Source organism: Pygocentrus nattereri, chromosome 14 (assembly GCF_015220715.1).
Source record: "Pygocentrus nattereri isolate fPygNat1 chromosome 14, fPygNat1.pri, whole genome shotgun sequence".
Lineage (NCBI taxonomy): Eukaryota > Metazoa > Chordata > Actinopteri > Characiformes > Serrasalmidae > Pygocentrus > Pygocentrus nattereri.
Window position 1 is genome coordinate 12,708,603 of NC_051224.1, and position 26,107 is coordinate 12,734,709.

General features: G+C 40.4%; 1 protein-coding gene across 1 annotated transcript in view; it reads right to left on the reverse strand.

Annotated features, from left to right (window-relative positions):
- Nucleotides 1-270: 270 nt before the first annotated feature.
- LOC108413419 (neurexophilin-1) overlaps nucleotides 271-26,107 on the reverse strand; it is a 44,290-nt gene continuing 18,453 nt past the window's right edge. The window contains exon 2 of the mRNA XM_017685926.2: nucleotides 271-1,650. Coding sequence (XP_017541415.1) covers nucleotides 847-1,650 — 804 coding nt within the window. The 3' untranslated portion in view covers nucleotides 271-846. The remainder of the gene's footprint in view (nucleotides 1,651-26,107) is intronic.

Below are 26,107 nucleotides of genomic sequence, written 5' to 3' on the forward strand. Positions count from 1 at the left end.
GATTTGCAGTCTGCACCATCTTTATCAACCATTATAAGTCTTTCTTTCGACAGCTCGATTTCTCTCATTTTCTTTCTCTCCTTTTTTGATAACATTCTGGGAGATCAAGAGGTCAAAGTGGCATGTGTTTTTGTGTTGGATGCGTTGGTGAGTTTAACCTGCATTATGCACAAAGAGTTTCTTTTTGCTTCTTTTTCCTCAAGAAAAGTGATCTCAACACCCCCAGCTTCTGCATAGTAGGTGTATGGTAATCAACATGGTAATTCCTCCTTTTTTTTTTTTTTTTGACCTCAAGCATGTGCATGTCACCTCGCCCTGCTGTAGGGTCAATGGTACTTAAAAGCTTTCTGGTGGGAGTTGCCAGTGACCACAGCCTCATGTTAGTATCTATTCTCGCCTGCGAACCTGTGCTAGACAGCTCGATTTGCATATATAGATTTTTGCAGGTCACATTTGTCAGGTTTTTCAGAGAGGTTCTTCAAGACATTTATCACAGGAGCAAAATGCCTTACATTCACCTTGGGAATATTACAGATGATCAAACACAATCCATGGAAAAATGCTCAGTTTGCAAAGGGATCCTTTTCCAAAGAGGTCAGTGGTATAAGATTCCTTGCAATGTTGGGCAGGGAACTGTTCAGTCTTTACATTCTGAGGAGAACTTTGTTACCCTTTTAGAATATGCTCCCCTCTGATATTGTAAACAGACCAACACCTACATCTATAACCCCAACCCATCCTTTCCATCCTGATGACTTCCTGCTCCTCATCCCTCCATCCCTGGTTGTACTTTGTCCTCACAGATTCTGTCCTCTTCTTTCCCCTCTGTCCCGGCCCCTTCCTCCTCTATCCAGAAGGCAGGTAGGGCATCTCATTGTGGTAGTTGTAGTCCGGGCACACTTTCTGCACCAGCCGGTAGTCCGTGCTGTAGAAGGAGATGTAGATGCAGATGACCTTGAAGGGCTTGGAGCAGATCCAGGAGACATGGCTCTGCGTCTGCTCCTGGAAGCAGGTCTTGGATGGGTCATAGTTGCACAGCGAAGTGCGTTTGCTGCGGTCCACCTTTTCGTAGTCCACCCGGCAGTTGAAAATCTTAGAGTCCTTGGGGTAGACCACACTCTGGCGCTCCAGGTCAAACTCCACCGCCTTCACAGGAGGCACCAGGCTGACAGAGATGTTGCCCTGGCCCGTGGAGTTGTGACGGAAGTAGACACTGAATGTCCCATTGCCGTGGTCCACAATCTTGCCTGTGATGAGCAGGTTGAGGCGCACCGTCTTGATGTTGGAGTAGAAGTCGCCCCAGCCGAACATCTTCTTGAATTTGCCCGTCTTGACGATGGGTCGGCGCTTGACCCGGGAGTTTCCCAAGGGATCGGCATCAACGTTTGGGTCTTGCTTGAGCAGGTCACTACCCAGCATTTCCCAGAACTCCTGTTTGGAGAAGGGTACTGGTGAGCGGTAGGGCAGCTCCAGTGCTGATGCATTGGCTGCCCGTCCCCGGCTGTGAAGCACCCAGCGACTAAGGGGCGAGAGGGACCCCTGACCACCCAGCACACCCAGAGTCTTGGGGGGATCTGCAGGGGATGAAGACTTTGCACTCAAAGAAGAAGAGGAAGAGGAGGAGTGGGGATCTTCCTGTCCCAGAGCAAACTGCAGGCACAGATAGGATGGGTGAGAGAGAGATACCATGGGATTGGATGGAAATGATGAAAGAGGAGGCAGAAAGTGACAAAGAAAGACCAACATTGGAAAGAATGGTGGAACAGAAAATAAATGAAATGCGTAGAGAAAAATGAAACAAAGAGACATAAATTAGATTCAAATCTACAACAAATATTACCTCAACATAACAGATCATTCATGTCCTGTATAAAGTAGCCATTGCTCTTTTCCCATATTAATTTATGTTAGACCATCTCATTCTATTGCCTAATATTGCATATGAAAGCACTATTTCCCTTACTGCTCATCTGTTTGTACAGGGAAGAATCTGTACCACCCCTATGACTAATAAGGCATGGAGGCTTTACTCCAATAGACTGTATCACCTCCAAGAGAGAATGAGAGAGATTTAATTCTGCAGTACTTCAGACAAGAAGCAATCACCTTGTAGAAGGAAGAGGAGGGGATGGAGAGGTTTGGGAATGGACCTCAATGTGCAATTAAGACTTTTAATGTTTTAATTAAAAAAATCACTATCGACAGGAACACAAAGCTGCCAGGTAGAGAGAGAGAGAGAGAATAGCAGGAGTAAAGGGTAAGAAGTGAGATAAGGAAACTGTATGGAGAGATAGGGGGAGACAATAGGGAAAGTAAAGGGATTAGATGGAAAAGTAAGTGCAGGTGTGGGTGTCTGCTTGAGAGAGAAAGTTGTCTTGGTTCATACATGGCTTAGTGAAGTGGCTGAGTGGGTGTAATGGATAATTATTACATGGTTATGATCTATTAGAACACAAACACATACACACCATCCACTATCAAGAGCGAGGCTAAAGAGATTCTGCCCTTCAGATCGTGGAGTAGGAAAGTGTGTGTGGGTGCTTATTCGGTTTGTGTGTATGGATATGTATTTAGCTCATTGTGAGGACCAAAAAAGGTGGTAATAGAAACCTGGGGTTGCAGTGTCTACAATGCAAATATTGCTTTTATTTACTATATCAAGTGACCAGTGAACCTACATGTGTCTTGTTAGTTTTTATATGTAATGTTGATAATGGAAGAAGTTTCTTTGGGGCCTATTTTGCCTTACAACACTCAGAACTATTGCAAAACAATGCCTCAGGTCTCAGTCAGTGTATTTGCAATCATTAACATTCTCTGAGGTCTTTTAGATCAGAGGTTTCCGATCCCAGTCCTGGAGACCCTTTGCTCTGCAAAGAGTGGTTTCTCTACTCTACACACCTAAACCAGCCAACTAGGCTCTTATTAATTAGTTAATGGGTCGAACTAGGTGTGTTCGATGAGAAAAAATAATAATGTGCAGAGTCTTAGGTCAGTAAGACTGCAATTGGGGGTCCCTGTTTTAGAAGCTTTAAATTCTCGATGTCTGGCTCCTGTCACCACCACTTTGAGCAATTCTGGGTATACGTTTCTCTAGAATGGTGCATTTCACTCTGGATGACTTTGGTGACACTATAACCGTTTAATTAATGCAGAGATTTTTCAAATTTCCATTCATGGTTAGGTTAACATAGCAGCATTTAGGTTGAGAAAGCAATGGAAATAGCTGATAACGATAGAAATACAAAGGTGTGTGTGAGTGTCTGCCCATCAGTCTGACTGTCTGTGTGTGTCTGTGCGTGTGCGCCTTTTCATGTCGCTGTAGACATGGTGCTTGGGGTACATCAGCAGTGAGTGCTATCTGTTTGATGTATTGTTCATGCTTTGTCTACCCTTGTGCTCAGTAAGGCTTGGCTGTGGATGAGCTCTTCTAGTATTCCAGCATTGTACATAATATCCTCACTGTTCAGAGACTCCACTATAACCGCCCTGACCACGCTTTACAATTAATTACTATGGAAATGTATCTTTTCTATCAAGTGTCATATCTATGAATGCCTAAGGACTCCAAATGTGTGAGCCCATGTGTGCATGCATGCATTTCAGAATCAGAAATAAAAGATGAGAGAAGGCAACAAGCACAGTGGGTGGGGAAAAGTGCATGCTCTTTTAAAACCTCGCTCAGATTCAGCTTGTGTTCTGCCAGACTGGGTCTGTGTGTGAATGTGTTTTGTTATGTATTTAGCTCTTTGTGGAGACCCAAGGACAATGTTGACCTTGTGGGGACGTTTGAGAAGAAATGGAGAAAATTGCAGTAAATAAATCACTTTTTATTCATATAAAATCAATTTGCTTGCGGACACATAGAATAAAATGCATGTCCATAATACCATGTACAGTAGTGATCAAATTTTGACAAGATGTCATTGTGAACTATTATGGTATATTATTTAGTATTAAAAATACATATTAAGAATAGAATTTTTCAAAACGGTTGTAAAAGAGTTTAAAAAAATTATTTGTTGCCATATGAAGGCTAAAGCAGAGAGCTAATAGCAGGTTTTACAAAGATCTGGCTGTGTTTTTATGCTGTATTCCTGGGTTGTGGGATGTTAGAGCTGGTTGAGTGTTATAACACTAGCGAGTAGGTTTTGGGTGATTATAGAGTTGGTTTGCTGGCTGATGGATGGTCACAGGTGGGTGAAATCACTCTGAATTGTGAGGTCAGAGTTTGTTAAGTGATCTGATGTGTGAATCGTGGTGCTGTTTTAACTCTTTTTGTTTACAATATGAAGTCTAATAGCAGAGCAATAATATTTGAATTTTGGGTGATTTTTCAGAGCCAAAGTATAACACAGGTCAAAGGAAATAGCCCACAAAGACAGGAATACAAACTTTATCTGCGTCTGTATGCATGCACGGCCTAGCCATCAGAATATATGACTATGCATATCCAGTCAGTGTGTGACTATGTGTTCTCTGTGCATGCCTGTGTTTTTCTCCTGTCAGCTTTATCCTCTACTCTTAAGGATATGTCTCCTCCATAATGCATAGAGCTGTGCCTCAATCCTGATCCCCGCGCCCACTCTTGCACTCCACGCCTTCCTTATCCAGGCTTACGCAGGCTTATTCTGGCTTAATCAGGCTTACTCATGCCTTCCCTGCCTCATTCCACCTTTTCCTGGCTATCTCCACATCTCGATAAGACCAGCTTGAGTCTATTTTACTCAGCCAGGATTAGCGTACGGCACTTTCGCTCTAATTCAGGCTTACACAGTCTTTTTCTGCCTCTCACTTATTCTGCTCATCTGGCTCCAGCTATAGCTCCTTTCTAGTCCATTTTTGGTCCCATTTTTTCCCGGAAAAAGAAAAGGAAAGCATTGAATATCTGTGTAGCAAAACTCTCAGATTAATAGCAGGCCTTGGCATATGCATAATACCCTTGTTGCCTGAATAATCCTACATTAGATGCATTTCAAATCCACTAATCTGTTATGCAGCTTGGTAAAAGTAGCTCTCGGAACAGTGGCATACCGACTAATTAGAGTTATGAATTTTAAATTGAATTACTCTGTGTAAAAAAAGGGGAAAATACTTTGTGCAGTTCTATTTCTTAGCAAATCTTTGTGGCACTGTGGTGGATGTGGTTTCGCACATGTGCTGGACTATTAGTTTTCAGGTATTGAGTTTTATCCAGCTAATGAAGTCTTGCCCTTGTTCATGTGTTGACAGTCTGAGTGAGGGGGGTGTTGTGTCCAAAAGTGGTATTGATTTTGGTGCCCTCACCGCAGTGTGGTGTAGAGCTGTGTTGCAGAAAGTGTTTTCTGATGCTGCTCCTGATGCACAGTGTTGTAAGAATTTAAGATTTATTAATGAATGTTAACAGTTAACCAGCACATCTTAAAACCCACCCTTTTCTGCTCATTTGGTTTGGAAAGTCCTTACAATTACAATACAATGTTTATAACTAGTTTTTAGAAATGATCAAAAGACAGATGTTGGAAGCCTGAGACTCATTGCATAATTAGTCTTACATGCAGAACCTTTCATTCAGAGGCTTCCAACCACCAGGCCACAGACAGTTACCAGGCCATGAATTCTTCATCACCAGGCTGCAACAACGTGGCGATGAGCAGAGGGAGTTAGCAGTCTAAAAGCCATTTTATTGTTATTATTATTATTATTATTATTGTTATATCATTTAGTATTACATAACATTTAATTAAAGGCTTAGTTCTTGTCATTAAAATGTTTAAACTAATTCTTGTTTCATTTTAGATAAATCAGCCTACATTATGCCTTTGCATGGCAATATTACCATTAGCATTATTTTAGTATTTAGTGCTGGCACTAAATGACTGAAGAATATATGGAGATTTGTTTAGGACTTGTAGTTTGAGACTTGGGACTCGAGTCCCTTGAGACTTGCCTATACCGATTTCAATTGATACTTATGTGTCAAGAGTTGCAACTTACTTGTTAATTCCAATCAAGTGACTTGTTCCCACCTCTGGTTAACACACTAGCATTAAGATTGGCTAGTACACCTCACAGATCAGCAGCAGTTACTGTACTCATTTATATCATCACCATCTTGAAAGGTAGATGAGATCATTTCAGAGATCAAAGTCAGGATGAAACCCCATTTTTCCTGTTTTTCAGTGTGATCTTAGACTTTGAGACTACATGTCTGCACAGGACTGATATTCAGTCCCACTGCCACCCACTCCTGCAAGATTTAATCCCACACCTACCGACGTACATAGAAAATCTGGACAGTTAGTCCCGCACCCACCCGCAGTCTGGTATAGCTGGTTTCCATCTGTTATACATGAATTAAAATGAATGCCATATGTCAGACTTGACTGTAGTCAGCTTTATTGTTATGTATTTGACTATCTGACTGCCTGAAGACTATCTGAATGCTGTTACATGTTATGTATTTATGCTCACAGGATTTCTCTACACGTATTTATTGTCCTACTCCTGCCCACACTACGCTGGTTAACTACCTGCTCCTTGATCCTACAGCACAAGATATTGTTGTTCCAGACCTCCATTTTGCCTCCTTGCTCCCCACTGTTACATAAAGACCTGCCGATGATGGACGCAGCAAGTAAGTGACATCCTGGTCTTTGGCTGTGCTGTTGGGATGAAACTCCAGTTGTTTCTACGCAGCCTGAGTTACCTGCGTCCCAACGCTGCCAAGCCAGTGAGAGCAAATCCCCTGGTGCGGAGAGGACACGAGCACCTCGTTGGTCCCGTAGGAAGGCAAAGGACCATCCCTTCTTTGGTTTGGATGATGAGAGCTCAGGTAAGCGCCTTGGATCTGCCTGTCTTGAGCTACGCTGCAGGGAGGAGCGACCTGCAGCTCAAGACAAGACTAGACGAACGGAACAGTGAGTTGACCCTTTATACGGTACTTGGCTCATACTCAAGCGCCACTGCGAGCTTTCTATAGCTCAAGTGAGCCTTGGGAGCAGCCGATTGGGTCCTGTTCCTCCTGCCTGTTCCTCCAGGTTGGTGCAGCAGTCCGCCCGATTTCATGATCCCATGGCCGCACCCCGCGGCCAGCCTGATCCCGTGGCCTCCTCTGTTCCTGGTGTGGTTTTATTCCCTTCTGTTGTGTCTGTGTATGTCACGCTTGGCTCCTCCCACGCCCCCATGTGCTTTTTGTTTACCTATTGATAGTCCACGTGTTTTCTTTTTGGTTTTTAGTCCAGCCCCCTTGTTTAGTGACTCTGCCCCTGATTGTTCCCAAGTGTTTTCTGCCTGTCCCACGTTTACCCTCTTGTATTTAAGCCCTGTGTTTTTCCCTGTGTGGTTGCAGGTGTTTGTTTGGGATGTTTGTTTGATGTTTGTTGTGCTGTTTGAATTGTTGTTTGCTGGTTGTTTTGTTTGTTTGATGTATGCGTGTTTGAGTACTTTCGCTATTAGTTCTCTGTTTAGCCTGCGTTCTGTTAGTCATGTCGGTCTCGCAATCTCTTCATATTGGCCATTTGACCTTGGACTGTCATGACCATGACCCTGGATTTGCCCTCAATAAAAGTCGCTTATCTTAGTGAATGCGCCCGCCTCCTCACTCCCCACCATTACACCTACGTATTCAAGTGCCTGCTCTAGGGTGACATCCTGGTAACACTACTGATCCTGCAGTGTGACATAGTGAACACTGCAACTCTGCTTGGGCAGTGAGGGGCACTCTCAGGTTTTCAGTAGTGCAGGCTCAGCTGGGTGAGGGATCTATGACCCTGCTTCTCTTTCTGGCAGCCTGCACTCTACACCCCCTCCCAAAACAGCCTCCATTGGAGCCTGCAGGAGAAGAGCTGCCAGCAAATCTGATCTTTCTGATATCCCCCCTGAGACGCCTCTCCCAGGCTTGGATTAATAATGAATAAAAATAAGAAGCAGGGCAGACGTATTGATTTTAATCTATTCAGGCCTCTCCCTCATTTCTCTCATTTATTTTCTATCTCTTTTTAAAGAGGGAAGGATGGTGCAGACTCAGAGCCGTAGAGGTGGGCTGATGAGGACAAACTGCAGCATTCCCCCTTGTGCTTGCCTGCCACTCTAACTCCATCCATCCATTTATCTCTCACTTCACTCACTGCATTAACCCTATCTTGCCTAATATCCCTTGGCAATATATTCATAGACATTGCCATTATCCCTCTTTACTCATCAAAATCTGAAATATCTGGGTCATTATTAGTAAAAGGCACTTTTGCCTTCACCATAAACACTATCTCAGTTTAGATCTGTTAAATGTTTGTGTGTCTCTGAAACTGTTCTTCCCTCCATCATATTGTGGTTACTGGATGTTAAGACTCCAATTTTTTGTGCCCACACCATCCTGTGTCCACCATGTCATACATCCCCCCTGACAAGATGGACACTTTTTAGTTTAATTTTATAATAAATACTGAATCACCACAGTGCAATTGGAATATCCTCAATCTGTTCACATATGTTGTGGCTGATAATTAACACAGGCTTATTAACATAACTAACTTAAAATCATTTTTTGCAAGTTTTGTGGACCCACTGGCAACTTACACTGATAACAACCCAGTGACTTTTTTTGCCTCAGCAACAGTTAACAGGCTCTGGATAGCTGCATCCTTTTCACACTCTTCAGCTTTCCCAAGCCAAGTCTTAAGATATTGGTATAGTATTCTTGGATCAGAGTTTAAAAGATCAACTTTAGCAGCACCCGGTAAAGATAGAAATGACGCATAATATGACTTAACTGCTCCAGTACACTAGGAGTCACTCTCAGCAGGGGAGCGCACTGCATTAGGAATTAACAGCCTATTACGAAACAAAAAGGAGCCCACTCAAGTCAGTTGAAGCAGGGGCCATTAGAGGTGGCATTTTGTGGTAGGAAACCATAAATATGTGCATTAGAAAGTAGAGGTGGGCGATATGGCAAAAATGTAATCATAATACTACTGATACATATAAATACAAATATAATTTTTGAAAATATGATCAAACAATATGGATACAGTGATTTATATTCAACATTCAACACCTTGACAAAGGGTTGTAATTTATCACATGTGAAATATTCAATTTCAGACAACATATTTTCTGTATATTAGTTTCAGTTATATACACTGAAAGTTAGCTAAAACTCAAAGTAACAGATTACAGCTATTCTTAGCTGCAATACTGGAGTATGTTTTTTTTCATGTATTTTTTTGGAGTAGAATTGTAAAACTATGATATTTTACTGCACTCATTTTAAGTTTGTTTCTAACATAGGAAAGACCTGACATCAAGGGATCATTTAGGGGGTCGCTAACCAAACGTCATGCCCCACTAAACCCACTACTTTTTAGTATGTTTCTATAGCATCAAGCCATAGGCAGTTTATGAGAAGCCCAGCCACTTCCTATTTCCCCCATTACATCAAAAACAGGACTGCAAAACAGCAGTCCTCAATGAATGGGTGTAAATGGAGCTCAACGGTTTAAAATGAGAAGTTAAAATAGTTTCTAATCACTTGCCCAGAATTTTCTTTTAATTTTAGAAAGAAGAAGAATGTATTTCACTAAAAACAAACAAGAAAATGTATCTGTATATTGCCTTTTTTCTACAGCAAACTGGTTTTGGGCAGCATGATGTTAACATTACCGCTACTGAGTGCTGATTGGTTGACCACAGCAGCTCAATGGCTGTTCGTGCTAACCAACAGCACTTTTTAAAACTGTTATAACTTGAGTTTAAAAGCTTTTAAAAGTCTAACAGCAGTATTAAAATGTTTTATGCTGTTCTGTGTTCAAGACATGAGTGTATTCTTATATTATTATTATTATTATATTTATTATTATAATAATAATAATTATAATTATTATTATAGCATATAGTTTATAGTTTATAAGCATTTATATACTGTGATTTTGCTCAAATGCTCAATATTAACCCATTCATTTAGGACTTGCTCATGAGCGCCCTCTAGCATTTGAGAAACATGGAAGACATATTGGTTGCACTGCTGCTGCTGGCTGCTCCTGATATAAAAGACTTAGCTTAAGAAAGGAGGGTTCGCATGCACTGCACTGACGACATATGGGCAGATAAATTATAGTGTCTGGACAAGCTGGATAGGGGTGGTCTCTCCACCCCTGCTAACATGCTTGTGAACACACAAGTTCTTATGTCTGCTCCATTGATTTTGATCTATAGTTTTCTAGCTGTCCCTTAAAACAATCTACAAAACAATTTTATTTACATGAGTAAATTGGCTTCACGCAACACTGAGCTTAGTCAAAGCCTTGACTGTGAGATTAATTAACCAATTTAACTGCATTTTCTAATATAGGCACTCAGAGCTGCCAGGAAAACACAGCTCCACTACAGCAACTTTTCTGGGGAAGAGAAAAACTTTAGTTTTATTTTAGTGTTCTGAACTCTTCTGACCCAGTCTTCATAAAACGTCACAGTGTTGATTTATAACTCACAAATCTGTATGACCAGAGGGCATAAAGGGGAATGTCACCTCTCAGTTTATGCAAAAAAAAAACAAAAATCAAAGTGTTAAAAACAGAGTTAGGAGGGTTTATTTGACAGTGATGTTATGCCATAGGCCAAATCTCATCCTGTCTGCCATTCAGAGGGGAGTTAAATATAATTAGAAAACTAATGTATATGCATGTTATTCTCTGCATGGCAAAGGTATACAAGTACACACTGCTTTTTAAAAGTTATTTTACAGTCAAGTCACCTTTCCAACAGGCAACACCTGTATTTATTATCATCCAGTTTAACCAGGAAGACTGTTAATATGCAGAGCTTTACTGCCAACTCTGCTGCTGCCAGTAAATAGTTGTAAATATTATGTACATTTTTTTACAGTGTACATCACTGTGCAGCAGTAAGTGGGGAAAAATAATATTAGTCAATAATAATCTTTCATCTCCCACCTTTTGTTGAGTGAAAATGCTAAGCTAGCTTGCTTGGACATACATTATTGTACTTAATAAAACTATGATTTCTCATTTATTTTGACTTTAACACACTTGATTCAGTCTGTAAATCTGCATCTGTATAAAACCCACTCCCGATTACACATATCAAGAAAAAAAGATCTTGAAAATTATCTACTACGTCTACTATAATCTTTTTACATTTTACATTTACAGCATTTAGCAGACACTCTTATCCAGAGCGACTTACAAGAAGTATTATTATTCATGGACCAAGGAAATGTGTCTTTGCTAGTCCTCCTTAATCTTAGTGCAGCATTTAACACAATAGACCACTCTATCTTACTAGATAGACTGGAAAACCTTGTAGGGGTAACAGGAACAGCTCTTTCCTGGTTCATGTCCTACTTCCCTGATCGCTATCAGTTTGTTCATGTAAAGGGCGAATCATCTGTCCTTGCAAAAGTAATGTATGGTGTTCCATAAGGCTCTGTTTTAGGGCCTATATTATTCACAATATATATGCTACCATTAGGGCCCATTATCAGTAAACACAGCATAAGTTTCCAATGCTATGCCGATGTCACTCAGTTATATATATCAAGCAAACCGGATGATAAAATTAAACTTAGCAAGATTGAGGACTGTGTAAAAGACATAAAAGATTGGATGTCAATTAATTTTCTGCTACTTAACTCTGATAAAACAGAGGTCCTGCTTCTTGGTCCAAAATCAGCTAGAAACAAACTGTCTAACTTAAACTTAACAATTTCTCAGTTTCATCGAGCTCATCTGTTAAAAATCTTGGTGTCGTGATAGACCCTGATCTGTCCTTCAATGCACATATAACTAATATCACTAGAACAGCCTTCCTGCATCTCCTCAATATTGCTAAATTAAGAAATGCATTATCTCTACAGGATGCAGAAAAACCAGTCCATGCTTTTATTACTTCAAGGCTAGATTACTGTAATGCCCTGTTGTCTGGATATCCCAGCAAAAGCCTCAACAAGCTTCAGCTGGTCCAGAACGCAGCCAGAGTCCTCAAAAGAACCAGAAAGTTTGACCATATTAGCCCAGTTTTATCAGCCCTGCACTGGTTACCAGTTAAATTTCCCATTGATTATAAAATTCTATTATTGACCTATAAAGCTCTAAACGGGCTCGCCCCTCAGTACCTGAGTGAGCTTTTCTCCTACTATGAACCATCACGCCTACTTAGATCACAAGCTGCTGGCTTACTACTGGTACCTAGAATTAATAGTTACATCAGGGGGGAGAGCTTTCTCATACAAAGCCCCCAAGCTCTGGAATAATCTTCCTGTTATTATTCGGGACTCAGGCACAGCCTCAGTCTTTAAGTCTAGGCTAAAAACTTACTTGTACAGTCAAGCCTTTGGTGATTAGTCTTCCCTGTCAGATCTAGACCTGCTGGAGTCTCTGCTGCTCTGTTATACTGTAATCTGTGGTCAGCCACTCTTTACAGAACTGACTCTGTGTTTTTCTTTCCTTTCTCAGCCGAGCTGATCAGCTGCCCATCCTGAGCGCCTGATGCTGTTGCCTCTTCTGCCTTGATTGGTGCCACTGCTCACCAGCCTTCTGGACCGGTATGACCACCACTGAGCTTCTTGCCTTACAACGCTGTGCAGTCCTCACCCTCAGATCTTTTCTTTTCCCACTTTGTTCTATAATATTTCATACTAATAATGTTTGCTATCCAGTGTCAACCATAGGAGGATGGGTTCCCCTTCTGAGTCTTGGTTCCTCTCAAGGTTTCTTCCTCTTTTAGGGAGTTTTTCCTTGCCACCGTCACCGCTGGCTTGCTCATGGGGGCTCGGACCCGGATTTTCTTTTCTTTTCTTTTCTTTTCTCTTCTCTCTGTAATACTGATTATTCTGTAAAGCTGCTTTGTGACAACACCTGTTGCAAAAAGCGCTATATAAATTAATTTTGCTTGCTTGCTTACTATGTGTTTTGAAATGAATCCTTTTATTTGTGTGTGTGTGCGTGTGAGTCTGTGTATGTGTATGTATATGTATGTGTATGTGTGTGTAACATTATTACATGTTAAGAGTTAACCTGCAATGGAAAACACTTTTTTTTTTAAATTAAGGTACTTAAGTATTAATCATAATATAATGTTGATATTTCTTGAATATGTTGACCATATGAACATATTTAATGGCTTAATTCCAAAATGCTCTATAAGTATTTGTAATATTTTGGGATACATCATGAGGTATATCAAAAATCGTTAACGTTTTGGACCAAACCACTTCATTTACATTTCCCAGCATATCCACTGGTACTGAATTTGTCATCTTCATTTTAAGCAAAGGTAGGCAGCGACCCAGAGCCCCCCATGAGTCAAGGCCCTATAAAGGGACTAATTAGATATACTGCACGAGTTGATGTTCGATGAACTATTCTGAAATGTTTGTATACACTACATTTCTCGATAGTAGCTAAAGCTTTTAATTAAGCCCCCCCCCCTTTACAGTGATTATAATGGACTATTCCATGTGGCTACGAGTTGACAACTGCGTGAAGACAGACGATGTGTTTTGCAGTGATATTCTGGGTTTTGAGGCAGAAAAACACAAAAACAGCAAGCAAGTGTTCAAACGTAGTATCGCCAAGCCTTCAGGGTGTCGACACTGGAAACAGGTAAGCAAACCACAGCTGAACCCGGAGAGCTCCATTACTGCGCTGTTGTGTTGGGTGACGTTAACTGTATCTGCTGAGTCTGCTTAGCTGGCTAGTTGTGTAACTTTATCAGTGACCCTAAACAAACGGTGTTCATTTACCTCCAACTTCTAGCTCTCTGGAAATTTCTCTCCAGATTATTTCCTTTCTGTTAAAATCCGTATCATGTTTGCTGGGAGGCTCGTGGAGAGCTCTCCTTTTCTTCACTTCATGGATTCCATTTGGAGGTGAACGGCAGAGAGAGCTCGTTGTTTATGATGTGAGCGGTTGGTTTTGTGTTCGCCTTTTTCTGACGGCCCACTGGTGGTTAAGCAGAGTAGTAGACGAAATGCATGCTGCTCAGTTTATTTCCTTTACTTTTCATTATTCATGAAGTAGTTTGTGAAGTAGTTTAGTAGCTAAATACCAAACGTAAATCTGCGTTTTCGTTTAATACGTTAGCACATACTGAGACATATTTACAGCCAAGACTGTAAAATGGACATAAAATGTTGTGGCTCCCTGGGTGGTTGGATTTTTGTTGAAAGGCCAAAAGGCTCTTAACATTTGGGTTGTGGACCCCCGGCCTAGTCATTAACGTTTTGTTCAGTAGTTTGTAATATTGCCTTACCTTAGTTTCCCAAATAAGACTGGTTAGACTTTGTATGCAGGACAGTTATTTGGGTGGTCCGAGGGTGGATTAGCAGTGGCAAAGTCAACGGGGTGCCAACCTTATAAAACCAGTGGGCTGATATAGGCTTAATATCTTATATATGTTTACTCAAAAACTTATTCCATTTGTATTACTAATCATGTCACTTATTACGCCCTGGAAAACAAATTACTGTGTTAATCTATACCAATTTCTCACTATATTGGCAAATAGTATAGATTTTTTAGCAACATATTTAGCAAAATTACTTGCTAATATAGTGAGAGCTTCACTTAATAAAATGAAAATGTCCATGCATTAGTTAAATGATCTTATACTACTCTCACAACAGTCACAAACAGAGAAATAATAGATATAATCAACTAGATGAATTCCTATGCCAAAATAGAATTGTGTTAAACTGAGGTGCATATTGGGAACCCAGGGCATCAGCTCTTTAAAACATGTGCATTCAGGGGCCCCATTCCTGTCTTTTGACCAGAGCCCCTCTGTCATGAAATCTGCCCCTGAGTAAATTCGAGCATCAGTTTAGTAGTAGTGCAGCAATTGTTTATCTTTATTTATTTTTTCTTGGTTACTTTTTATGTAATTTGTATATTGGTGTAGAAGATACATTTGGTAGCTGGAAACTACCAGTGCCTGGGTGTTTACACAAAAACGGAATTACAATTGCTTTATTTCTGCCTAACTCTCTGAAACCCACACACGTTTGTGCCATCTGGAAAGTAGAACCGAAAATTCTGTAGACTTTTTATTAAGGATGAAAAAACCAAACACAATAAACATTTTTAAAAGGCCTGTCAATCTTTCTGCATTTACACCACCAGTTATGCCTGGTTAAAATCATGAGTGGATGATTCTGGTTAAAAACCAAGAAACTAACTGTTGGGATGTCTGGTCATAGTGGACAGTGGGATGTCCTATAACACTGGGAAGCGTGTGGCAACATCTGTTATATTTACCTAGAATCTCTCAGTAAGGATAAGACCTCAGGCAGTTGAAATGACTATGTATATTGTAATTTGTTCAAATTAGCGTGTTAGTTTTCAGTTATGTGTTGGACTCTTATTGTAGAGGATGGGGCTAGGAACTGCCCCGGGAGTGTGTGTATATGTCAGTGTGAGCCGGGAGAGGGAGACGTGAGCTCGGGGAGAATGAGCTGTTACACAGAGAAGAAACATCGCTTATGTAAGGTGTTCCTGTGGCTGACAACAGCTGCAAAATAAAGTACCATGACTTGTGTGAAAGCAGTCGTCTCTTAGTAGCAGTAAACACTACAATGAACATAGAAAACAGACTCTTCATATTTCTTAAGAATTATACAAAGCATCAAAACTACTCGGAGGAGGGGGCTGAGTTTTCTCTTTCTCCCTGCAAAAGGAAGAACCAGGAGTTCTCTCTAAACATGCCTGCACTATAACCTCTCAACTACCCAACCGACGCGTCCGGACAATCCTCAGAAATACATGTGCCCTATATAGCAGGCTGTACAAATCACCTTTAATAGTTTCAGTCTACTACTGCCCACCCTTGTAATACATCAGTTAATGTCCTTTTTGTCCACAGGATTCTGTGTTGTACGTGTGTGATGGAGTCCACCTCCTCTAAGTGAATGAACTTGCCCTGTTTCCACAAGAGGAGGAGCTTTTGCAGGCAAGTACCTTCACTTTCGTTCAAATCAGCTTGCAGAATAAAGCAAACGCTATGACCGCTGAGATATGCACATCCCTCTTAGACAATACATGTGCTGCGTTTGCACAGCCTGTGTTTTGGTCTTATTAGAGTATTTTAAGGCTTGGTTCGGTATGTCCTTTGCGTTGATGATGCTGACTGTGGTTCATGCTAGCCAATATAAATTATTCCAATACAGCGGTACTGAAGTAAGAACATTTAAGAATGAAATGTAAAGTTTAAAACGGATATTTTGGGGGGTCCCTATGCAGGTTTTTTTTTTTTTTTGCCCCTCACCATCTTGCTAACTGATGTACTGTGAACTTAGAGGCTGAATAAGAACAATGTCTGCTACAAGCTGTCTAGATTATATTAATTTATAACTGGCTAATTGTGTGTTGTTGATGATTAGAAGCTCGTTTTGGTTCTAATAAGCTGCAGTTTAATTTATGACAACCTTCCCAGCATTATCGATCCAGGGCTGTTTCACGACCTGAAATTTCTTGCTTGCTTAGCTAGCTTTAAGCTTACTGTGATCCTTCTCTGGTTATTGTTATTAATTCATTTGTTTCTGTATGTTCAGGAAGTATGACTTCTTTTTTTCTTCTTTGGCAACTTCTTATGTTTCATGCGATTGGCTGTTTATCACAAACATTGCAATTTCACGAGTATCTAAACATAGATTCACAGAAAAGCTGTGAACCGCTGTTGTAAAGGCAATTAAGTGCATTTGTGTTAGGATTTGTGAAACTGAAACTGTCAGAAAGCCTGTATAAACTCAGTATACTTCATTAGACAGACTCCTTGGTGTCCAACCACAAGTCAAAACAAATGACATGATGTTAACACTGAAAAAATACCTTTATCCTTATCTGTTCTTTTATAAGTGATGATCAGCTGGCTGCTTTTTCTGCCTCACTTGAGCTTTTTAAACAACATAATGCTACAGTAATAAATCAGAAGTTGTTAGGGGGCACACTGGGCTCTAAGCAGCTACTTGTGTAGCTTTTTAGATAGAGTCAACACTGTCACATGGTCAGCTGTCCCAGGTATTATTTATGCAAATAAATGATGCACATGGACAGGTCATCTGCATAGAGGGAGGTTATGTTAGAAATGTTAGTGCATAAAATTATTGCTGCTGTGTTCAAGGCATTTGCATAAAAAGAGCATTCTTATTAGTAACTATAATGAAATTCTACTACTACTGTAAAGAAAACCTCTTTACTGTAACACTTAATGTTTTATCACATTATTCTTACGTAGTGTTAGTAAGAAACTAAGGACTAAGTAAAGATATTGTGCACAAACGTAATCACTTATTAACCCATAACTCGTGCAACATGGGCCAAGAGCAAAACAAATGAAGAATAATATATTGTTGTGCAGACATTTAGTCAAAGACTTTTATTTTGTACCAATATACATAGTAAAGTTACTATTAGCGTCTTATGTCTTGAAAGTAGTATAATGTTCATGTATATTGTTACAAGATTTATATTGCTTACGTTGTTTTCCTGTGATGTATAAAATATACACATACAGTTTTCCCTCCACAGTTAGTACATAAATGCTTATATTGTGTATAAACTATATATCGTCACTGTCTCTCCAAAATAAAACATTTTTAGGATATGGTAAAACATTCTTTACTTTAATGTTCAAAGTTGTTTAATGTTCAAATCCAGTCCCACTTGCAGGAGCTGTATGAAGAGCTGACAAGAGAAACCTGAGTAAATCCACTCACCAGTCAGAGTCAATGTCCACAAAAAGGGGAAGTAGACAGGAACATCCTTGGTGTCAGAAATTGCAGACTTTTTAGTAAATACCTTTGAAGCTGCCATGCCGAAACAAATTTGCAATTATTTTAAATGCAGAGGAGAGCAGTAATTTTTAATGAAGACCAATATTTCTAAGCAGTACAGAGCACCTCCAACTCACTCTCAGTATTTCAGATACATATATGTGTGTGTGTGTATATATGTGTGTGTGTGTGTGTGTGTGTGTGTGTGTGTGTGTGTGTGTGTATGTGTGTGTGTGTGTGTGTGTGTGTGTGTGTCTCTCCAAAATCTCTATATGGAGAGCCCAGCTGAGCTGAGTGAACACTCCTAGACCTCCTAGCTGCTATCCATTGACCCAAGAACAACATTGTCTAAACTGAACAGCATCAGGGAAAACAGACTGTGGGCTGTGAAGCAACACAATCCAAACCACCCACCCTACAAAGAGACAGGAATTTTGAGGCCAGAAACTGAGTAAGACAGGCTGCCATCCTCCAAAAAAAGATGTTCCCAGCTCTAAACTTGGTGAATACTGTAATACATGACTAATGAATGAATGTCTTGCAGTTTTAGGGAATTAATCCATTTTGCTTTTTGGTAATTTGTGAATAGACACAGATGTTTTTTGATTAATCAGGTGGATTTGATTTGATTCTATTTTAAGTGAGGGATTGTGTTTATCCTAGTCACCGGTTTGTTTTCTGATTTTCTCAAGTATCAAACTTTGTAGAACTTTACCCAGCACCTCAAAATGACTGCCATGGTATAAAATCAAGCATAGACAGAAATTCAGATGTGAGTGATTAAAAAATGACCTATTGCTGTTTTCTAGTGCATAGAATCTCATGGACCAGATCAATCAAATCATAGCACTCATCATTATGAATACAATGACCATAATGACCTTAAGACAAAATTTAATTTACACAGTGTCCACCTTACTCAAATGATGAGCCAAGAGTTGTTTGGTATCTGAATGTTCCTTCTTTAGTTTTTCACTGGAGCTGTAAGGCTAATGTAGCTAGAAAATAATAGATGCTTATAACCTCTAGTTAATTGTGCAAAATTGCTGTGATACTGCATGTTTTTCATTAATCTCTAAAGATTTGTTTATTTGGTTTCTAACGCTGTATGATCTACAACAATAGATACAAGAATGGACAGGGATCTGGGGGCTGCAGCACTCCTAAATTTCAGGATTTTTTAACTGCAACTGCTAAAAGTAATGTAAAAATAATTATCTGAGTGTAGTAAAGACGTGTGTTTGATTTGGGATTTTTGTTTTATTTGTTTTTTTGTACAAGTTTAAAGCCTGCAATTGTAATGCACTGTATTGTTATACACGTTTGTGTGTGTTTTATATATTTATATATATATATATATATATATATATATATATATTACTTGCCTTATCTTTTATTTGTTTTTATTTAGCCACTAAGGGCAGGATTACCTGTAATTCTTTAGGGTTTTAGTTTCTCTTATTATTCTCTTTATTACTTTTCATCAGTTCTCTTCATATATTTTTTGCCTATTATGTACTTTTCATCTGCTTATGTGTAGGATTAGATACATTAAAATTTTTTGTTCACCATGATGGTGTTTAGTATTGAAAGGTACCAGTACAGCTTGACATGCTACGATAAAAGTAAACAGGTAGTGACTTGAAGCTTAACAGTAGTTGACGGTGCTCTTAGTAAGCAATCCAGTAAGGCTTTCTGTAATGTCAAGATATCACGTGTTTGAATCCTGACGATGCCATAGCCCAAAAAATTCTCTAGTTATCGCCACAACTATTTTTCTTGACGGCATTAAATCTGTGTTTCATCAATAATGGCTGATATTATCACTCAACCAATACTCAGACTCTGAAGTCTTTTTCAAAGGACATCTACATGCGCCTCATGTCTTAACAAATTATTCCATCATTCGATTCCTGGGTTAGTCAGTTGTAAAGGTCATGTTTAGCTTATGGTCATCATCGCATGTCTCTGAGAGGAAGGCATGCATCAGCAGGATCATCTCGCCAGGTGCAGTAATGCAATCTCAGGTTTGGCAGGCTGAGTAGTGTGCTCGGCGGAGGCCAGGGAGAACATAGCCGGAGGCAATGGGGCAGGATTGAGAGTATTGCTGCTGTCTAGACATTGCAACACTTGTGATCCGTAAATCCATCTCTGCGTGTGTGGATTACAGCTCACACGGTGGAGAGGAGCCTTCGGTGGAGGAAGCCAGCTGGGTGTGGTGGCAGAAGTGACGATTAGTTTCTTTTTTTTTTAGCTCTGTTTAGACTGTAGTTCTTTAGAGACAGTAATAATTCTGACAGTTTATTGCTGTTTTATGGGTGCCCGAACCACTTCAGCTAGCTTCTGTCAATGTGGGGGAGCAGCAGCTCTACTCCGAGCCTCTCCCGAATCGCCGAGCTTCTCACAGTCACAGTTCTTTCGGTCACTACCCAAAGCTTGTGACCATAGGTGAGAGTTATAATGTAGATTGACCGGTAAATTGACTGCTTCGCCTTCTAACTCAGCTCTCTCTTCACCATGACAGACTGTGGACGCCGCACCAATACGCCTGTCTTTCACCAGCCATCTGATCCAACTCACCACTAGGTGGTGATCGGTTGACAGCTCCGCTCCTCTCTTCACCTGGGTGTCCAAAACACATGGTCGCAAATCCGATGACACAACTACGAAGTCGATCAATGAACTGCGGCCTAAGGAGTCCTGATGCCACGTGCACTTATGCACACAGACTGTGGCGAGCACAGAACTCCAATAACAAAACACCACTCGGGTTCAGATTGGAGAGGCTGTTCCTCCCAATCACGCCCTTCCAGGTCTCACTGTCATTGCCCACGTGAGTGTTGAAGTCACCCTGCAAGAAAATTAAGTCCCCACAGGGGGCACTTTCCAGTACCTTTCGTCCACCGGAGAAAACCCCAACGTACAAGCGCTGAGCCAAGGAGCTATGAGTAATCCCACTCCTACCTGACGCCGCTCACCCTGGACAGCTCCAGAATGGAATAAAGTCCAACCCCTCTTGAGAGAGTCTGTTCCAGAGCCCCCGCCATGTGTTGAGGTGAACCCAACTATATCTAGTTGGTATCTCTCAGCCTCATACACTAGCTCTGGCTCTTTTCCTGCCAGAGAGGTCACGTTTCATGTTCCGACAGCCAGTTTCAGTAGCTGAGGATCGGTACGCCAAGGCCCCCACCTTCGCCGCCACCCGATCCACATTGCACCGGACCCCCATAAGTGCCTCTCCCACAGGTGGTGGGTCCATGAGAGAGTGGTCCCATGTAGCTCATTCGGGCATAGCCCGGCTGGGACCCATGGGTAAAGGCCCGTCCGCCAGGCGCTTGCCAAGGAACCCCTCCCCCAGACCTGGCTTCAGGGTGAGGCCCCGGTAACCCTAATCCGGGCGAGGGAAACTGGGTCCTGATGGTCTCCATCATATGGGGTTTTTGGAGCTCATTTTAGTGTATAATTTATATTTATTCACCAAGTTTAATATATTGGAAAAAAATTAAGCATACAAAATAAAATATTGAGTTTTGCACAGGCCACATTTGATGTTTTTTCCAATATGCTTAATTTGGCAAATGAACAAGACTTTAGTATACAGCTGTATTTTACAGCAGTTTCATTTATAGAAATTTCTTATTGCTGTATGCTGACATGTATCACAGCTTTGAGAGTGAAGACAATGCTTGTAAACACCTCCTGAGGTTTGTGATAACGATGATGATCTCTAAACAGTGTTAAGTTTGATTAGCTTTTCACATCTCTGGGGGTTTTTTAGTAATGCAAAATTGTTTTGGGACAACAATGCTGTGTAATTTCCAGGGAAACGTATAGTATCTAACATTTTATAAGCCTCTTTCGGGGGGGGTTTTTAATGGATGGATGGATGAATGTCTGAATTAAAAAGAAAGAAAGAAAATTATTGCTTGTCTGTCCGACTGTGTTTCTCTCCTGTCCCAAGATTTAGGACGGAGAGTTCTGTGATGCAGTTTTGACTGATCTGTATAACAGGAAGTGCCCAAATGACTACAGGTAGCGTGGATTGAAACGTCATAGCCAACTGAAGCCCTGTGTCTAAGCTGTTTTTTGGAACTTGTCACTGTTGCACCCTGTAATGAACAAAAATGTTCCAAAGCCAATATGTTTTGTCCTACATAGTGTTTTCTGCTGAATGTCGTGTATAGATTTTGCTGAAATGAAACACATTGAATTGACATCACAAGACTAGCTCCTCTCTGCAATACTCCACACAAAGTAGAAGGCTTTGTCTTGTTTGGTAGTTCACTTGCTTTGACTAGAGTGGGCTACGATTTGAGTATCAGGTGTTATATGACGGTGTTAAAGTATTGCAATAGCTTAACTTCTGTGCATTGTCAATTCAGTGCACAGGAGCCACATAAACACTATCCGGAGAGAAAAATAGTAGACAGACAGAATAGCAGACAAAAGCTATAAAAAACAGGAAGAGACAGAAAAACAGCTTGAATTAGGGATCAAAAACCAGGAAAACAAATTACAGTCAAAACCAGGAGAGGTAATATTAACAAACAAGCAGCTAGGCAGTTCTCATAAAGTAAACTATGGTAAAACCTTGCAGTGGAAGTATATGAAGTAATCTTAATTAATAATTAATCCTAATTATTAATATATTTTTTTTAATAAAAAAAATAGGCTAACTGAAAAAGTAGCAGTTGTGTTCACTTTCCACATAGGACGTGATACTTGAGCATTACTTGAGCCAGCTCTGCTTACACATGACCATTTGAAGCCTGTGACAGACAAGTGGCATATTCTTTACTTTGCATATTGCAGTTCAGTAAAGCAAAGCTGAGTGTTACTGAGAAGCCAAAATATTAGGCAGAGCTGTCTGCGTATCTGACTAAATGAAGCCTTTTTCTTCACATATGTGCAGTTTCTAACAGCAAAACATTTTAATTTCACTTCATATACATGCAGTTTGTGACTACAAACGTGTGCGTTCATGCAACCCTGGCGTGGGTTTCGTCTGTTTCAGTAATGCTCACAGAAGTGTTTTGAGTGCCAATAGCTCCCCTTGTGGAGAATCTTCAGCCTGACAAATAAAGCCTGCTTTATTATGACCAGTGTATACCTTGTTTATCGTTCAAACAAAATACTAAGTACTGAGCCAGTTCAACAAAAAAGTGCTTTAGCATGCTTTTGTTCCTGCAGACTGTATTGCATGATGGTGGGTAAAACTGACTGAATAAGTGATGCGCTTCTAGAGTCAGCTGTGTGCATTTGTCCCAGAAAGCAGGATAAAAGGGTGTTGAAAAGCAGGGGAATGAATGGAGGATGTTAAAGTCATGGAACTCCGTCAGCGCTGGCAGTGGCTGTGTGTCCGTGTGTAGAAGCAGTTTTAATGGCTGATTACCGGGGTGATAAAACAAAAGGGGACAAGAATCCGGCTTCAGGCACCAGATGGCAAATGGCTACGGAGAGGAGAGAGAGAGAGAGAGCAAACGAGGGAGGAAAAAAAATGGAGTTGAGTCATACACAGAGCGGAAGGTTGTGTAAAGGGTGGAGGGAGGGATAGAAGGAAAAAGAGAAAAGGTGGGACAGGGGAATGAAGGGATGTATGTGAGCTTAAATGGAGTTGAGCAGAGGTGCGCGTGGCGTAATGGGGCTGTAACGGGTTTTGTAATGCCGAACAGAACGGCATCAGGGCAGGTAATGCCTCTGCAGATTGCATTATGGAGAGCAGAATAGAAGCCGTGAAAAGCCGTGTTCAATAGGCCACAGCAGCATGAACACAGGTGAACAGGTAATGAATGACACACGGCTTTATGGAATTGGAAGGCGATGGAGCAGAACGCGAGGGCCGCTAAAGTGCAAGCGCCGGAGGATCTGAGATATGGCAGTTTACTGGAAACTGTGTCCACGTGCTGTGCAGAAGTACTATTGTTCAGTCAGAACAATTGTTGATACGTGCTGATCTGCAAAACGAATTAACCCGTAGGCTGGCTTTTCAGAGTGGAACCTTCACATAACATGATAGTTACAGGTAGTCATTTAAAATTTATCAGAGCTTGTAACATGTTCAGTTCTTCTGCTTGTTAGCAAGATTAGTAGCTAACATTTCTGTTATGATTGTTATTGATGTAATTTGTTGTTAATTATCATTTGTAATGTGGATTAAAATTTTCTTAATCAACAAAGTTGTTTTTTGATTTGAAATAATGCGAACACAGTCAAAAGTACAGACTCAAATCTGTCCATACAGAACATGAATGTTAATGTAATTTATTACATAACTAATTCATTATGAAATTTAGGGCTATCAAATGATAATCACAGTTAATCATTTTATGCGTAGTTAATCGTGATTAATCACATTTTATTTTGTTAAATTTTCCATTTAGATGGCAGTGCATTTTGTAATAGCTGCATGAGTTCATATGAATCTTAATATGAAAATCATGTGAATGCAATTTCCAGTCGTCACCAATGTCCAGTGAGAGCAACAGTGGCTATTTCATCAACAAACACTTGCATCTCCATTTGTCACTCTTATTATTGTTGTTGTTGTTGTTGTTGTTGTTGTATTTTTACTTCTTCTTTTTTTTTTTTGCTTTGTCTGAAAATATTAGCTGTTAAATTTAACATGACAGTTTTGTGGTGAATGGACCAAGAGAAATTCTCTAAATTTGCTTGGAAGTATTTTGATTGTAGCTTCTCGCTCTTGTTTCGGAAGTTCATGGATACAGTGGAGGCTTTTGGTTAGGTTGCTTGTTGTCTGTAGGGCTCCTACAAACACTGTCCAGCATCAGTCATTCTATCAGCAGCTTATAGTGCACAAGCAGCCTTCACTACTACAGATGGTAGTGAGACGAAAGATCAAACAGGGAAAATGCATCAACAGTGTTTTAAAAAAAAAAGTGTTATTAACACATTATTAACATGTTAACTTTGGCAGCATTAATATAATTGTGTAATTACATTCAAATAGTACATTTAAAAAGCTAACCTGACTGTTTTGAGTTAACTGGCATGTGACCAGGTCTGAAAAGGCGAAAGCGAGGACTGGACTGCATAGGAGTGTGTTTAAGGTTGCTTCATCTGTTGTGCGTCAATGTGAGTCAGTGGGACTAGTTGCTGAGTGGGGGCAGGGGGGCCCTTTCTCTCTGGGGGTCCGGAGGCTGTGATACTTTCGTGGTAATTGTGACTCATTGTGTGTTAGTGAGCGCCGGCTTTAAGTGCATCTCCAGGCAAGTGATGGGGAGAGAGAGGGAGGAAGAGAGAGAGAGAGTGAGACAGAGACAGGAAATGACCAAGAATGAAGGAGACAAGCGGAAAACAGAGAAGAGGATATATGGGGAGAAAGAGGAAAAATGAGCAGAGCTAGAGAGAGGAGGAAAGCAGAGATGACCAGCGCAGTGCTGTCAGCTCCCCAGGCAATAAACAGCCATTTAAAGAGACAGACACTTTCACCCTGACTAGTTTTTCGGAAAGACGGGTACAGCATTGTAAGCCCCTTAAAGGGACAGCTACTGAATGTAGCTGAATACAGATGAATGCTGAATACAGATGACCACAACACTTTACTTCCAGAAGCTAAAGCTAGTGTTTCAGTCTTACAGCAATAAAAAAATTCTCAATTTTTCCTATTGTATGAGAGCCATTAGAGGAGCTGTTACTGTCCAAAACTGGTGATGTCCAAGTAGGTTGACTATTGATTACTTCTGAGCCCATGGATGCATCACACTTTAGCATAGCACTACTGGCACTTAGTTCAAGAGGAGGCTGAAAAGCAGAAGTCCATGCAATTAAATATGTTCTGTACTAATGAAAGAAACGATTTGAAAGATAAATATTTGCATATTCTTTCCAAGAGCAATTGTCATGATACTGCTAGACCCTTCAAAGGGAAAACGCTAAGTGGAAGCATATTGCTGCTGTCAGGACAAAAAGTCCCATCTCCAAAATGGTAACTTTGCAGGAGACGGAAGAAACATACTTTACTTTTAATGTAAGTCAATGGAAACAGAATTTTTCTCAAGTGATTTTGGGCAGTTACTTTGCATTATGTCAAAAACAAGATTTCGTTCTGACAGCAGTGATATGTGAATATTGGATTGCAAAGTATTGTATTTTACACATTTATTTGAAATCTCTTCAGGCTTGCAAACAGTAGTGACCTTGCAAATCCATACTGGTTTAAAGTTGTGTTTTTTTTTTTTAATTATTATTAATTCTGAGTTTTTTGACAAAAAAAAAAATTATCTTAAAGTATTATAACTCATCAGACTTGTACAAACTGAAGACACTGCAGATTCATGCTGAGTTAGTATTTTTTTTTCTAATTCCTTGATAGTGTGTTTACCA